At 35.6% G+C, this 16,685-nt stretch overlaps 1 protein-coding gene across 5 annotated transcripts in view; it reads right to left on the bottom strand.

Moving 5' to 3' along the window:
* Nucleotides 1–913: 913 nt before the first annotated feature.
* Nucleotides 914–16,685, bottom strand: part of LOC131931042 (uncharacterized) — a 30,463-nt gene continuing 14,691 nt past the window's right edge. For 4 of the 5 annotated variants that reach the window (XM_059287725.1, XM_059287727.1, XM_059287726.1 and 1 more), the window contains exons 2-8: nucleotides 12,844–13,642; nucleotides 11,264–11,442; nucleotides 4,732–4,821; nucleotides 4,470–4,628; nucleotides 2,354–2,469; nucleotides 1,925–2,100; nucleotides 914–1,645 (exon numbers count right to left, since the gene is read on the bottom strand). In XM_059287725.1, the coding sequence (XP_059143708.1) occupies nucleotides 1,092–1,645; nucleotides 1,925–2,100; nucleotides 2,354–2,469; nucleotides 4,470–4,628; nucleotides 4,732–4,821; nucleotides 11,264–11,442; nucleotides 12,844–13,642 (2,073 nt within the window). In that variant the 3' untranslated portion in view covers nucleotides 914–1,091. Of the gene's footprint in view, nucleotides 1,646–1,924; nucleotides 2,101–2,353; nucleotides 2,470–4,469; nucleotides 4,629–4,731; nucleotides 4,822–11,263; nucleotides 11,443–12,843; nucleotides 13,643–14,120; nucleotides 14,219–16,685 lie in introns of those variants that run through there. The other variant, XM_059287729.1, reaches the window with a different exon arrangement.

The raw sequence follows: 16,685 nt of genomic DNA on the forward strand, positions 1-16,685 counted from the left end.
ACCCTGACTATACTAATCCAAATTAAAATGTTTTGTAAATTACTATTATATTATTAGTAATTTTGTGTTTAAATATTTTTAGCTTTAGTAAAACCTGAAGTGACTTTGTACTTATTTCACAAATATTTTAAAATATTCAATTTTGGTTCAAAAATATGCTTTCTGGCAACACAAAGTTGAACCACTTTTCCAGTCTAATTTGAGATTTTGGGGGAAAAAAACCGACGTAGCATACGCCGCTACTTAGTTTAATTCCTATATTTAGTAATTTATAATTTGTGCATTCGACACTACCAATGCTGCGACTGCAAAAATTTTGCCTCAAAACACAATCATTCCCCCCCCCCTCCCCCCCCCCCCCCCCCCCCCCCCCCGCGAAAGCAGCCGTCTGTGACGAGTTTTCAGACGACAATGCAGAACATGTTATTACCTCCCCTTAATTTCAAATCGTTTAAAAACTTAATTATTATTGTGTTGAGCCAAATGGAAATACCATCTTACATTTTTAAAAAAGATTAACTTGGATGACTTGATAAAAGATGCAGAGTAATTATCTAGGGATAAGACGGTATGCGGTTGAGGGGGTTAATGTCCTAGACCCCATTCGCCTTTATACTAGCAAGGCCAGGAACGGTGCCACATTTTGACTGAGGAAAACTCAGCTTTAGATTTCTATACAATGGAAAAATAGCTTGTTGGAATATGGCCTGTTGACTCCGATTTCAGCATACTTTTCTTTCTGGATTTGCTTCCAGAACAAACTACAGGGTAGTAGTCGTTTACTTTGGAGTGTTCTCTCCTAGATGGTTTGCTTTCCTCAGCTATCAAACCTCATCTGTCGGGAAGGGCTTCAAATTCGAGCACTTTCTGTTAATAAGCTTTTTTGATAATTTAAAAACGCTACATTGGGTAAAAAGAAAGTGAATTTTTATTATTCATTTTTTTTTTAAATGTATAAAATCATTACATAAATAATTGAAACTACTTTCAGTACAACTGGATATACAATGTGATTTCACCATTAACACATTTCACATATTATACATTGTGCAATATACAAAAATTATAACCCATAAGTTGTAAAATTATAACTATTGCATTTTGTAACTGGTAGAGAGCACTTGAGATTCAGATGACCTTAAGCTAAAACTGTTTTCTTTTTCTAATAAATACTGCAGGGTGTGAAGATGTTTGATTGGACATGAAAATAAATTCTTCATAGTTAAATCATTCTGTTTTTCATATACTGCATATGATTTAAAAATGGGTAGATCTATTGTTGCAAGCTGATTACCTACCAGTGTAGCAGAAACAGATGATAAAGGTGAATGTAGCTGTGTTGACACAAGCTGATTGGCTTTTTTTGTCACACGAATAAGACTTTCTTGATTGTTTGCCAGAATCAGAGGGCAGGCAGATATGTGTGATTTTGTGAAACCTAATGACAATAAATATTCTAAATTTTTTGATACATCGGGTAATTCAATTGAGCTGACGTCAATAGAGCACTCAAACATCGTAGTAACTACATCACCATCTAACTTCAACAGGTGACGTATAAAATAAAATAAGTCTTTCCGTCGCCTTTTGGAACTCATAATCACTTTTGCTTTCTTTTTGCCGCCTTTGCTATTGGGTGAACTTACTGTTCGGGAAAAAAAAACATGTTATCTTTTTACTATCACACTGACATCAATGCAACAATTTTTTAACCAGGTTATTTGGCATTTGCCATCGTTTATTTTGCTTATTCTTTTAATTTATTAATCAAATGTAAAATTTAAAGTATTGAACAAGAAAATGTTGTGATACTTGTATACTTCTAATTTTATAATTCAAGTATCTTTAATAATTAACAATACTAAGAATTTTACTATTTGAGTTTTAATATTACATTAGCAACTCAAAAAAACTATATAGTTACCATTTTCGTTTCCTGTTTCTTCACAAATGGACTCATTATCGCAATAGATTTTTCTATTTTCCTTACTACAATTTTGTTCCATTGTATGTTTAATGTCAGACATTACAGTAACAGAAGCCGGAAGACCAGTTGATCGAAAACATGAAGAGACATCATAGCATTTTTGCATTGGTAATCTAACAGCCATAAAATAGAAAGTATATAGAAGTCTAATGAGAATTTAAAAATTTTAAATTAAAATGTTACGTTTTATCCAGACATTGGAATGACAAAGTTGTTTATGCAGCTCTAAATATTTTCTCAGTATTATTTTCCATGTTTTAATACAGTTTTGATAAATGATAGCCTTTGTTAACAAAATTTTATGAACTACAATTTCGCTATATATAATGGCATACATTATCAAACTTAAATAGATAAATGACAAACCTGTTAAGAATTCGAAGGTTATTGAAAATTTCTTGCTGTGAAATACCAGCAGTAAGACACATTCTGATTTTATATTTTAAATCATTGATTTTAAATTCGCAGTGACCAAAGCATTCCTGTAAAAAAATTGAATTAAAAAATGCAATGTGCAAAGTACATTTTTTTGTCATAATCATTATATTATCTGGATCTTCAAATAGTAAGGGTTTTTGGTCCATGTAAGGGCCCTTTACACTTTATCAAACACATAAGTTCATTTAACTTGCATAAAAAATGAATTAATTTAAACAGCAGTGCTCTTAATAATTAATTTTCAATGTCTCATTTATTATCTGATTAGAAGAAAAAATAGATTTATTGCACTGTCTTTGGGAAAGCACTTATTTAAAAAGTGAGGGGAAAATGTGCTTTATTATAAATGGATCTAAATTAAGGTACAAAAACAAATAGTTTATAATGAAAGAAAATACTTTCTAGCTTTGCCTTCCATACAGAAAATAGGTTCAACACTCTGTACCAATTTTTACAAGCTATTACTTCATTCACAATGTTTGTTGGATGTGACAAATCTGGTAATTTTGACTCACTTCTAATGCAACAGTTTCATTCAATTTTTTCAGAAACATTTGTCAATTAAAGTTTACTATACTCAAAAACAACAAAAAAATCTATTCCTACAGCATTGATTATTATATGTTAAGGCTCATAATTAAAATTAATTTTAACATTAAGATTAATGTTAAGATTATTTATATTATTTGATGAACAGACGGCACATAGTTTTATAGTTGTTTTTAGTTTTATTTCTATGATCTGTCAAAATCAATATTTTTTCTGTTTTGCTTTTCGATGTTATTTAAACAATTGATTAAATGAGAGAATGTGGGAAAGGCTCTCTCTGGGAGCAGACGCCTGGGAAAGCAAACTTTGATAAAGTGTTTGTATTGTGTTTACATTTTTGTGTTTGTGTTTGCATGTTGCGTTTGGGTTTGTGTTTGCATTTGAGTCTGCACTTGTTTGAGTGTTTGTATTCTTTTATGTTTGTAGTTGTGTTTGCATTTTTTGTTTGAGTTTGTGTTTGTTTCCTTGCTTTTGTATTTCACATTTTGAGGAGGATTTTTATTTATTACAAAAATGTTTCCTTGTTTCATTTATGTACCTGTTTTTAAACAATTAAATTAAAACTTTTCAGTGATAAATGAAGACTAGCGATGTTTCCAACATATGCAACCATGCTCATTTACTATAGCAGCCATCTTGTTTAAGTTTTTATTTGTAAACTTAAAGCGCGAGATTCAGGGGAAGTCACTCTATATTACAAATGGCTGCCTTTTATATAGCAAACACTGCTGTTTAAAGTTAATTTCAGGCCTATATTGATATATTTAGCCATTGATTTAGGTTTATTATTCATTTATCTATAATATTTGACACAAATATATCAAAATATACTTCTTTTATAGCCTTAACAATGAGGTAACTTTTTCGTACAATACTAGCCATGGGCGATTTTACGTATATATATATATATATATATATATATATATATATATATATATATACACATATAGGGTAAAGAAGGGTAAAGAAGGGTACTTAACTAAGAGCCACACTTTTTAGCACCTGTACATTTTTAAAGATTTTTACTAATCTAAGTATTTTCTTATATTGAAATTAATGCAAAAACACATCTTATACAATATAAAAATAATAATTATATTTATGTACAGTCGAAATAAAAGCTGCTAGGCTTTTGTGTATAGTTTAATTTAATGAAGTTATTAATTATTAAGAAATAACATTAATAATATTAATAATGGCGATTTCACATTTTTGCGCCCCTCTATGGATGGCGCCCTAGACGACCGCCTAGTTCGCCTTATAGGTAGCGCCGGCCCCGAGTAAGTAACAAGTGGTTCTTCATATAACGACTAGACTCTGATGTCTATATTTGTGCAACGAAGCTGTGTTGTTAAGGAATAGCAGGTGGTGTCAGATGCGTAGCAACCCATTTTGGCGCCCAAGGAAGACTATCAATTTTGCCCCTATTCCCATATATAGCTATTCCTGTCTGTGAAAAAGCGCCCTTCTCCCCATTTTGAAACAATGTACTTGCCTGGTAGACTGCTAAATCTACTCCTAATAGTGTGGCTATTTCTTCTGTTACTATGTTAAGCCCAAGCTTAGCTTTAAAAGAATTTAGATTTGGTGTTAAGAACAAGCTGACAGGAAATGGTCCAGCAGAGTAGTTCCTGGTACTTTTGTACACATTTATCTATGCAAAAAAAAAAAAAATAAATAAATGTTGATGTTATATCAAATTTATAAAAACATTTTTTTTGCATTTTAATTTAACTTTTAAGTAATATAATACAAACCTTGCTGTCGAAGAATTCATGACCTTGTAAAATTCCAAGGTTGGACAAGATATCATGAGCTGTTGCTCCAATGGACTGCAGTTTCTGTACCTATTACATTGAAATAATGTATTAAATACAGGTACATAAAACTGTAGGTTATTAAATATTTAAATGAAAGGAATATATGGTATAAGACGTTTGTCTTTGAGGGTAATCCAAGCATAAGATCTCATACTTATTTACAAAATTTCAACTACGTAACTAAAACTCGCTTGTGTCCATTGGACACAAGCGAGAAAAGTCTCAAAGGTATTTGAGAGGTGCATAAATTAATTTAAAAATCTTGCACAGCGTAGTTACAATTAATATGGTTATAAAATCCTGTCTGTCTGGTTTTTTTCGGACTTAACTAAAGATTGGACGTATTTGATGTTTTTAATATTTTCGGTAACTAAATAAAAATTAAAAAAAAAAGCAAAAACAATTTGGTTTTCACGTGTAATGGCGACATAAACAATAGCATCCTGCTATTGGATAGGCCGACATAAATTTTATTGTACACATTGTAAGCTAAAAATAGAAAACTAGGTCATGGGGTTTTAAATTTGCATTGTTATTTAAAAACTTGATCTGCAAAGTTTTGTAAACAAATAGTTATCGATCACTAAGTTACTGTACAGCCAATCAATATTTGTCTTACGAAAGTGAAACATCCGGTTATAACTTAGGCTTGATGAAAATAAATAGAAATGTAGCCTTAAACTCAACAAATTATTTTCAAGTTCTCTGGATTTGCAACTTTTATAGCATTTATTCTAAAAATATAAAATTTCTAAATTAATTTTAGGCTTAAGTTTTTATTTTTTATTTTTTTTTACGGTCTAAATCTAAAAAGCACGTTTTTATTCCATGTCAACAACACTATGGAAGGAATCTCGTCAACTCGCTTGTCTCCATTAGAATTAGAAGTTCTACTTTTGGTGACTGGAAATTTGTCAAAAGTTGTCAGAAACTTGTGCATACAATCTGATATTTATATTTGAAATAGTGTCCACCTAATGCAAACAGTACCCAAATTATAGGCTTTTAAACGTAGAGTAAGAACCAATTAAGATAATTAGAAATCCCAAACTTAAAAACTACAAATGTGATATATTTATATATGAAAATTCATCAACCTAACCGCAACTGTACTCAAGTTATCTTGTTTACACACACACATGGACTGAATTACAAATAAAGTTTTTCAGGTCGTAAAATTGTAAAAATGGCTTTACATTTTTTAGCGCAATTTCCATTCTGGAGAATTGCATTTATTAACCCGTCATTTCTGGATGGATGAATGTGTGTCCGCAGCTTTAAGTCGTATCTCCTCCTCAACGAAGCAATATCGAGGACTAGTTCCAAAAGCAATTATGTTAAGCAAGTTACGAGGATGAACATAGGCCATAAAAATTCCGGGTTTCTTTCATGGATTTCCCGGAAAAGCCAAAAAACCTCGAAAAAAATGCAGTTTTTGTCCCATATCTCGGCAACCAGACCACTTAGCGACTTGAAACATGTACCAATCGATACCTGCCATAATTTAGAACAATATTGCCGAAGAAAGTTTTCAAAAATATCCTTTCGTTCGGTCACAAAAAAAATTTTGAATTAATTAAAATTTGGACAGAATTAGTAGGCATTTTTATCCAACCACACCACACGCGCCATCACGTTCAATAGCTGTGCCATCACGTTCAATGGCTGTGTCATCACGTTCAGTAGCTAGGCGCGCAATGGTTTTTAGTCATGTAACTCTATTGTAAATAAAACATGTATTTTAACCAATGGTTTTACTAACCCTGCTCTTGATTTACACTACGACAGAGCTATTTTTAGATAACATAAGGAAATTGCGCTTAAATGTCACTAGACTTTTTAATTAACTTGTTTTAACAATTACACTCAAAAGAACTAGTTTGTCCCTTATTTTAATATGGATAAAGTTCTTAGTATTCATGGGATTTAAAACGATTGATATATTTATGCTAAACAGAAATATTTAGAAGGCTGTGTTATCAGTTAAGCATTTAAAAAGAGTGGAGCAAACGGAACTAGGATTTCTGAATGTAAATCTAAGATCAAGGTTAAAAATCTATTTGGATTTCAGCACCAATTGTCCATGTCCTACCACAGTAGACTGTCCATGTCCTACCACAGCACAGTAGACTGTCCTACCACAGTAGACTGTCCATGTCTTACCACAGTAGACTGTCCTACCACAGTAGACTGTCTATGTCCTACCACAGTAGACTGTCCATGCCTACCACAGTAGACTGTCCATGTTCTACCACAGTAGACTGTCTATGTCCTACCACAGTAGACTGTCCAAGTCCTACCACAGTAGACTGTCCAAGTCTTACCACAGTAGACTGTCCTACCACAGTAGACTGTCCATGTCCTACCACAGTAGACTGTCCTACCACAGTAGACTGTCCAAGTCCTACCACAGTAGACTGTCCATGTCTTACCACAGTAGACTGTCCATGTCCTACCACAGTAGACTGTCCTACCACAGTAGACTGTCCTACCACAGTAGACTGTCCTACCACAGTAGACTGTCCATGTCCTACCACAGTAGACTGTCCATGCCTACCACAGTAGACTGTCCATGTCCTACCACAGTAGACTGTCCAAGTCCTACCACAGTAGACTGTCATTGTCCTAACACAGTAGACTGTCCTACCACAGTAGACTGTCCATGTCCTACCACAGTAGACTGTCCTACCACAGTAGACTGTCCATGTCCTACCACAGTAGACTGTCCATGTCCTACCACAGTAGACTGTCATTGTCCTAACACAGTAGACTGTCCTACCACAGTAGATTGTCCATGTCCTACCACAGTTGACTGTCCATGTCCTACCACAGTAGACTGTCCATGTCCTACCACAGTAGACTGTCCATGTCCTACCACAGTAGACTGTCCTACCACAGTAGATTGTCCATGTCCTACCACAGTAGACTGTCCTACCACAGTTGACTGTCCATGTCCTACCACAGTAGACTGTCCATGTCCTACCACAGTAGACTGTCCATGTCCTACCACAGTAGACTGTCCATGTCCTACCACAGTAGACTGTCCATGTCCTACCACAGTAGACTGTCCATGTCCTACCACAGTAGACTGTCCTACCACAGTAGACTGTCCATGTCCTACCACAGTAGACTGTCCATGTCCTACCACAGTTGACTGTCCATGTCCTACCACAGTAGACTGTCCATGTCCTACCACAGTAGACTGTCCATGTCCTACCACAGTAGACTGCCCATGTCCTACCACAGTTGACTGTCCATGTCCTACCACAGTAGACTGTCCTACCACAGTAGACTGTCCTACCACAGTAGACTGTCCATGTCCTACCACAGTAGACTGTCCATGTCCTACCACAGTAGACTGTCATTGTCCTAACACAGTAGACTGTCCTACCACAGTAGATTGTCCATGTCCTACCACAGTTGACTGTCCATGTCCTTCCACAGTAGACTGTCCATGTCCTACCACAGTAGACTGTCCATGTCCTACCACAGTAGACTGTCCTACCACAGTAGACTGTCCATGTCCTACCACAGTAGACTGTCCTACCACAGTAGATTGTCCATGTCCTACCACAGTAGACTGTCCTACCACAGTTGACTGTCCATGTCCTACCACAGTAGACTGTCCATGTCCTACCACAGTAGACTGTCCATGTCCTACCACAGTAGACTGTCCATGTCCTACCACAGTAGACTGTCCATGTCCTACCACAGTAGACTGTCCATGTCCTACCACAGTAGACTGTCCTACCACAGTAGACTGTCCATGTCCTACCACAGTAGACTGTCCATGTCCTACCACAGTAGACTGTCCATGTCCTACCACAGTAGACTGTCCATGTCCTACCACAGTAGACTGTCCATGTCCTACCACAGTAGACTGCCCATGTCCTACCACAGTTGACTGTCCATGTCCTACCACAGTAGACTGTCCATGTCCTACCACAGTAGACTGTCCTACCACAGTAGACTGTCCATGTCCTACCACAGTAGACTGTCCTACCACAGTAGACTGTCCATGTCCTACCACAATAGACTGTCCATGTCCTACCACAGTAGACTGTCCATGTCCTACCACAGTAGACTGTCCTACCACAGTAGACTGTCCATGTCCTACCACAGTAGACTGTCCATGTCCTACCACAGTAGACTGCCCATGTCCTACCACAGTTGACTGTCCATGTCCTACCACAGTAGACTGTCCATGTCCTACCACAGTAGACTGTCCTACCACAGTAGACTGTCCATGTCCTACCACAGTAGACTGTCCTACCACAGTAGACTGTCCATGTCCTACCACAGTAGACTGTCCATGTCCTACCACAGTAGACTGCCCATGTCCTACCACAGTAGACTGTCCATGTCCTACCACAGTAGACTGTCCATGTTCTACCACAGTAGACTGTCCTACCACAGTAGACTGTCCTACCACAGTAGACTGTCCTACCACAGTAGACTGTCCATGTCCTACCACAGTAGATTGTCCATGTCTTACCACAGTAAACTGTCCATGTCCTACCACAGTAGACTGTCCATGTCCTACCACAGTAGACTGTCCAACCACAGTAGACTGTCCATGTCCTACCACAGTAGATTGTCCATGTCTTACCACAGTAAACTGTCCATGTCCTACCACAGTAGACTGTCCATGTCCTACCACAGTAGACTGTCCATGTCCTACCACAGTAGACTGTCCAAGTCCTACCACAGTAGACTGTCCATGTCCTACCACAGTAGACTGTCCATGTCCTACCACAGTAGACTGTCCATGTCCTACCACAGTAGACTGTCCTACCACAGTAGACTGTCCATGTCCTACCACAGTAGACTGTCCAAGTCCTACCACAGTAGACTGTCCATGTCCTACCACAGTAGACTGTCCATGTCCTACCACAGTAGACTGTCCTACCACAGTAGACTGTCCATGTCCTACCACAGTAGACTGTCCTACCACAGTAGACTGTCCATGTCCTACCACAGTAGACTGTCCAAGTCCTACCACAGTAGACTGTCCAAGTCCTACCACAGTAGACTGTCCATGTCCTACCACAGTAGACTGTCCTACCACAGTAGACTGTCCAAGTCCTACCACAGTAGACTGTCCATGTCCTACCACAGTAGACTGTCCATGTCCTACCACAGTAGACTGTCCAAGTCCTACCACAGTAGACTGTCCATGTCCTACCACAGTAGACTGTCCATGTCCTACCACAGTAGACTGTCCATGTCCTACCATAGTAGACTGTCCAAGTCCTACCATAGTAGACTGTCCAAGTCCTACCACAGTAGACTGTCCATGTCTAACCACAGTAGACTGTCCATGTCCTACCACAGTAGACTGTCCTACCACAGTAGACTGTCCTACCACAGTAGACTGTCCTACCACAGTAGACTGTCCATGTCTAACCACAGTAGACTGTCCTACCACAGTAGATTGTCCATGTCCTACCACAGTAGACTGTGCATGTCTAACCACAGTAGACTGTCCATGTTCTACCACAGTAGACTGTGCATGTCCATGTAAAAGACAAACTAATTCACATATAGGAAACGTGAGATTAATAAAGATGGGGGAGTAGACGAGGACATCAAAAGCAGTATCAACAAGGCAAGTTGTGCCTTTACCTTACAACCCCCAATGTGGAAATGCACACCCTGTCATTCCAGAGCAAAATAACAATCTTTGGTGCTTAATGGGTCAGAGACCTGGAGTGGTCACTGTTACCAGGTCAAATACTGAAAGACTACAGTTGTTGATAAACATGTTTAAGTCAAATCCTTAAAATAAGATTGCCAGACAATATGTCAAATGAAAACCTGTGGCAAACCTTAAAGCAACAGCCAATTAACAGGGACATTAAAGCCGCAAATGGGGATGGATCAGGCATGCCGCAAATGGGGATGGATCAGGCATGCCCCTGAGAAGAAAAGAGCAAAATATTGCTAGGCAAGCATTAGATAGGAAGCCACAGGAGAAAAAAAAGTAGACCAATAAATGATCATTAAAATACATTGAAAAGATTTATTAGCAATTGACACTTTTACTATAATTACACATCTGGGAGAGAAAGTTCCAAAATCAATCAATGAATACCTTGATGTTTGTTCTTGGATGGACAAAGGCTATGAAAGCAAATCCAGAACAAAAAGCAGGCTGGAATCTGAGTCACCAGCCTATATTAGTATATGGTGTATAACAAAGTTGACACCTAATAATTAAATGTGTTTGAGTAAAATCCTTTCCAACATTATAATTACAAATGAAGAAGAAATTATGTTACAACAATACTGAAGTGATAAAAACAACTTGTATTGGCACTTTTTTTTATTTTGAAGTACGCAAACTCTCTAAGAACATTAGCTTTGAACCCACTAAATAATATTTTCTATATAACAGGCCTATGTTGTTAACATTTTATTCACTAGAAAAAGAGGGAAATAAATAGATCTACTGGAATTAAAAGAATACCTTATTTAAAACTGTGTTCATGTCATCATAAATTCCAACTTCTGCTAGCTGGCAAAGAAAACTCCTTATGTCTAGGTCAGGTTTCTGCAGTGCTTGACAGAGTTTAAGATAAGTTTTAACTTGTCTGATGCTAATAATTTTCTTCATGTTTCGAACTTGACTGCTTGAACTATTTGAAGCTAGAAGTTAATGCACACAAAAAAACTTTTGAGTTATCTAAATGAGGGCAGTATTTTAAACAATGTAAATGCTAATTTAGTAGTGTACAATTAGTTAAATTGTAATTAATGTTTATTTTTACAAATTGTCATATATAAAAAGCTAATCAAATTTAAAAGCCTAAACAGAATGTGTTCGTGCTCAGCATGATCTAGCATTCTGCCCTTCTCATTAAATCATGTAAAAAAAAAGTACATTGCTACATTCAAGGGATTCTAAAAGTTTCACTAATCATTCTTTTTTTTACATGTGACCTTTTTTTCTAAAACTGAGTCACTTAAATGTAAACAAAGAAAGCGCTGCATTTTTTGGATCATCGTTGTTGGGGTGCGGATTTGTCCACACTACTGCCAAGACACCCCAGGACATGCTGTATGAAAACATTAAGTGTAAGCTATGAAATTTTATTTTTTTTTTCCCCAGAAACCTTCCCAGGAGTTTTCTCATCAACTCCCTTAAGATTCATGGTGATCAGATGAAAGGTGTAATAATGCATAGAGGACAAAAAAAAAACACAGACAGACATGCTTTCATTTATATATATACTAGCTTGCTCACCCCCGAATGACTCCCATTTAATGCATACTCTTTCGCACTGTTTAAAATGAATGTAGGCGCCATAGCGCTCACAGGATAGCCCTGGGCGCCAAATTGCACCATCGGGGCGCCAGCAAACACACCTGATTCAATTCAGTGACCACCTATAATGCCCCATCTTATCCATAGACTAATATATTGTCTAAAACTTATACGCGCCATAGTGCTCACTAAAAAACCCGGGGCACCAAATTGCACAATTCCAGGGGCAGCCAGTGCGAAATTTAACTTTTTCTCCAACTAATCTTCTCTGGAGTATTCTAAACAACTACCAAAGTTAGTGATCAAACAAAAAGTGTAGCAATGCATAAAAGACTAACACACACACACTACATTATCTATCTAACCTAACCTAACCTAACCTAACCTAACCTTACCTGATTCTATCTATCTATCTATCTATCTATCTATCTATCTATCTATCTATCTATCTATCTATCTATCTATCTATCTATCTATCTATCTATCTATCTATCTATCTATCTATCTATCTATCTATCTATCTATCTATCTATCTATCTATCTATCTATCTATCTATCTATCTATCTATCTATCTATCTATCTATCTATCTATCTATCTATCTATCTATCTATCTATCTATCTATCTATCTATCTATCTATTAATAGATTTAATTTATATATTAATAATAAATATTAAATATTTCTTTATAAGTTATTGTTAAGCATTATATAATGATGTTGCTAAAATTATCATTTATTATATAGGCTAACGTATATAAATATATCATAAGTATATCATACCTTTAATTAATTGATGTGCACTGTTAATCAGAAACAAACTAAAAACTTTGTGAATCCCAACATTTTTTAACACTGTCAAACAATCTAAAATGTCATTGTTAGACATTCGCTGAATATCTGGATAGAATTCTAGCTCTTCACAAGGAATACCTAGGCAAGTCAAAAAGTTCTGCATATCTTCAAACAGCTCTGTTTTAACAGGTTTGCTTTTACATGGCACCCTTAGAGGATACTTGATTTTGCTGTGATTTATGCTGTGTGAAACAGACACTGTTGTTGTCATACAATTATCTGTAGCTGTTTCATTTAAGTTGCTGGTTATGTTATTGTATTCACTTTTAGAATTTTCAGAAATAAATGTGGTTTCTTCAGTACTTTTGCTATCTGAGGGGTTTTCTAAAGCTGTTAGGTCTACGTTAATAACAGAATTTAATAACACATCCTTATGGTGAGTTTTGATTGGCACAGATTTTGAAAAGACCGCAGGAGGCTGAATTAAATTTAACAATTTTATATACGATTTTTCTATAAAGTTATCTTGTTTTTTTATGTCTGGATTAATAGTCATAGAGGGGTTTTCCTTTTTGGATGAATAGTAACATACAAAAGTAGTAAATTTTCTACAAATAATAGAACAATGCCGAAAAGTTTTTGATGACAAAACAAATTTATAAGCTGGTGTTGGTGTTCCATAAAGATGGAAAAAGCTTATTTTGCTTGAAGCCAGGTCATGCTGATGACAAACTAAAGTACGATAGGCAAGTTTACTCCTTAGTGCCATGGCCAATGACATATCAATCTGAAAATAAAATTTAAAAAATTGATTTAGAAAAAACAATTAGAAATTCATAGATCTAATCTAGGTCTTATTAGAAAATTTAATTAGATCTAGATGTAGTCTGTTATGATTGTCTGAGTGGTTTAGCTACTTTTTCACTACTATGCAATATCAAACACTCTATGTAGTCATTGTGCCATTTCACATCCAGACGACCAGGTGACAATTTATAGATAATACAGACACAGGGCTTTCTTCTTCTAATTTATTCTGGTATTAGACTTGTTTATAATCTTCATCTAGATCTACCTGCTCACGAATCAATCTCCTGATTGAGTCATACCGGTCAATATAGTCCTCTCACCACGACAATCAAGATAAGACTAACTTAAACACAGAAAAGTGCACACACAAAAAAATGTGCAAAGAGAAATGTGCACACACAAAAAAAATCCAAATAAATAATTTTCGTACACAGAAAACTACACAGATCACTCACCAATGAGGATTATGGCAATGTGCGTGTGTTTATGCATACATGTTTCAGTTTGCCCATGTGCATACATAGACAGAAATATTTTATTTCAGCATCTGTATATTTTTATAGAATAATAAATGCTGCCTCATTTTCTAAAATAAATAGAATCATAAATTGCTAACATTTTCTGATTAAAGATACTTTTCCACCAAAGGTGATAAGCCCACACTTGTTGTATGACAACAGCCAGGGATTGCCCACAGGCAGTTTGTTCACATCGGGTGTTGATTACAGATTATTTGACCATTGGTGATTTGTATAACTAAGACTACACCTGCACCTACACTTACATATACCTACATTTACAGCTAAAGCAACACTTATTGCCTACTGCAGGACAGAATGACTACTGACAGCTAGTAAATATAACAAAGAACATGTTTTCGCTAGAAATCGTGATTTGTGGTGGGGAGAGGTTGGGTACAACTCTGAGATGTTATTTTAAGAGAAGTCAGGTTTTTTGTGAAAACTGAGATGGTTGTGGGAGAAAGACCAGCTGAGGAAGTTTGACGTCAATCATTGGTGATCTATTATGCCCAGCTGTTTATTTTATCTATTAGGCCTCGTAGGCTTTTACTAATATTAGTATTAGGCCTACACTTTTAAGAGCTATGAATTTTGAGGCATATTATAGTATAATTATAGCCTAATAATACTAACGAGCCGACCAGCAGCGTATCATACGCCGCTATTTAATTGTTTTTTTTTCTACTTTTCGGTAATTCATAATTTGTAAATTCGACAGTACCAATGCTGCCACTGAAAATATTTGCTTTAAAACACTAACCCCCCCCCCCCCCCCCCCCGAAAGCACTCCTCTTAGTTTAAAATCGTTTCAAACTAAATTATCTGCCGCTAATAGCCGTCACTAAACCCGACTCCACGAATGTAAACATAGCGTGAACCACAGCTCACCAGACCATGTAGGGGTGGGGTGGTAGGGAGCGCGCTTACAGCTTGTTTTCTAGCGTCTCCCAGAAGAGAATTATATATATATATAATAGTAATAGTTTACTTATTATATATATTTTCAAGAAAAATAAAGTTAAATCTAGATCTAAATAAATAGTTACATAGTACACATTAAATATTCCAAATCTTGGATCTTTCTCAAAGTTTGACAAAATTAATTTAAAAATCTAGACCAAAAATTAATTAAGAAATAGGCTGAGTGATTTCCTAACATTTTTGTGTTTCGGTCGTGTTTATAATAAAATACGCTCAACTGGAGGTGAACGTGAAGCGGGGAATAAAATATGCTAAAATGGAGCTTTACCAACTTTATATTGATTATTATTAATTAGGCCTTTTAATTTAAATGTTTTATTGATTGATATTAAAACATTAATGATATAGGACTAGGCCCTATTATTAATATTTTATGTATGTAGTGTAGGCCCTTTTAAAAGTATTGAGTAGGCCCTATTGGTATTGAGTACTAGATCTAGTACTATTGAGTATTGAGCATTGATTGACTATGACAGCCAGACTGAGAACAGGATAGACAGGCTTATTTTTTTGTATTTAGTAATCGGCCGATGCTAGCCAGAAAAAGATACGCATGCGCAATGGAGAGAAACTACACTTGCCATCATGGCGATGTTTTTGATGGTACTGCACATGAGTGTGTTTACAACCGCAGAACCCTAACACCAACCCTAATCCTATCCCTAACCCTAATCCTATCCCTAGCCTTATCCCTAACCCATGCGCAGAGCTATCTTTTGCAGACTATGTGGAGACGTTGGGGAGAAAAATCTTCTTCCGATTAGTCACTTCGTTAGTATTAGTAATATTTAGATTTAGTAGGCCTATTTAGGCTACTTTTTTTTGTAAATTATTTTATTTTTTATTTTTTATTGTAGGAATGCCAATGTAGTATGTAGTGTTTACTTACTAGATCTAGTAAGTATATTATATAATCTTTAAACTAAATTTAATAGCAACATTGGTATGCAAGTTTAAAGCCAATTAATCACAACTCTCGAGTGCATTTTTCAATAAAACATAATCAATTATTTTAGTTATTGAGTTAAACTCATAACATCAAAATGTGTATAAAAAAAGGTAAAACCTTAGTTTAGCGTTGGAAATTATCGGGTAATGTTTGTTGAGTTTCGGTAACTAGAGTTACGGTAAACCATGGTTTATTTGACCATTGAAATATAAATAAATTGAAAGTCGATTGTAGTAAATTAATGTTTTAATTTTTTAAGTTTAATCCACAAAAGGAAACAAGAATAAATATAATAGTAGATTTAAATTAGTAGATCTAAAAATAAAAAACATATTATATTAATATAAATAATAAAGTCAAATGTAATAATTTAATGTTTTTTGCTTGAAGTGGATTTGCCACCATTAATTAATTAGATCTAGATCTAGCTAGCTATCTAGCTGCTAGGCCAAGTAAAAAGAATCTAGATTACGAAAATAGTAAAAATGATTATAAAATGTAAAAATGATTACAAAAATAAATCTATCCAAATTTTAAACATTCTGTATAAAAATAAAAGATGACGCCAA

This window comes from Physella acuta, unplaced genomic scaffold, assembly GCF_028476545.2.
Source record: "Physella acuta isolate Inbredline_101_S28 unplaced genomic scaffold, ASM2847654v3 ptg001881l, whole genome shotgun sequence".
NCBI lineage: Eukaryota > Metazoa > Mollusca > Gastropoda > Physidae > Physella > Physella acuta.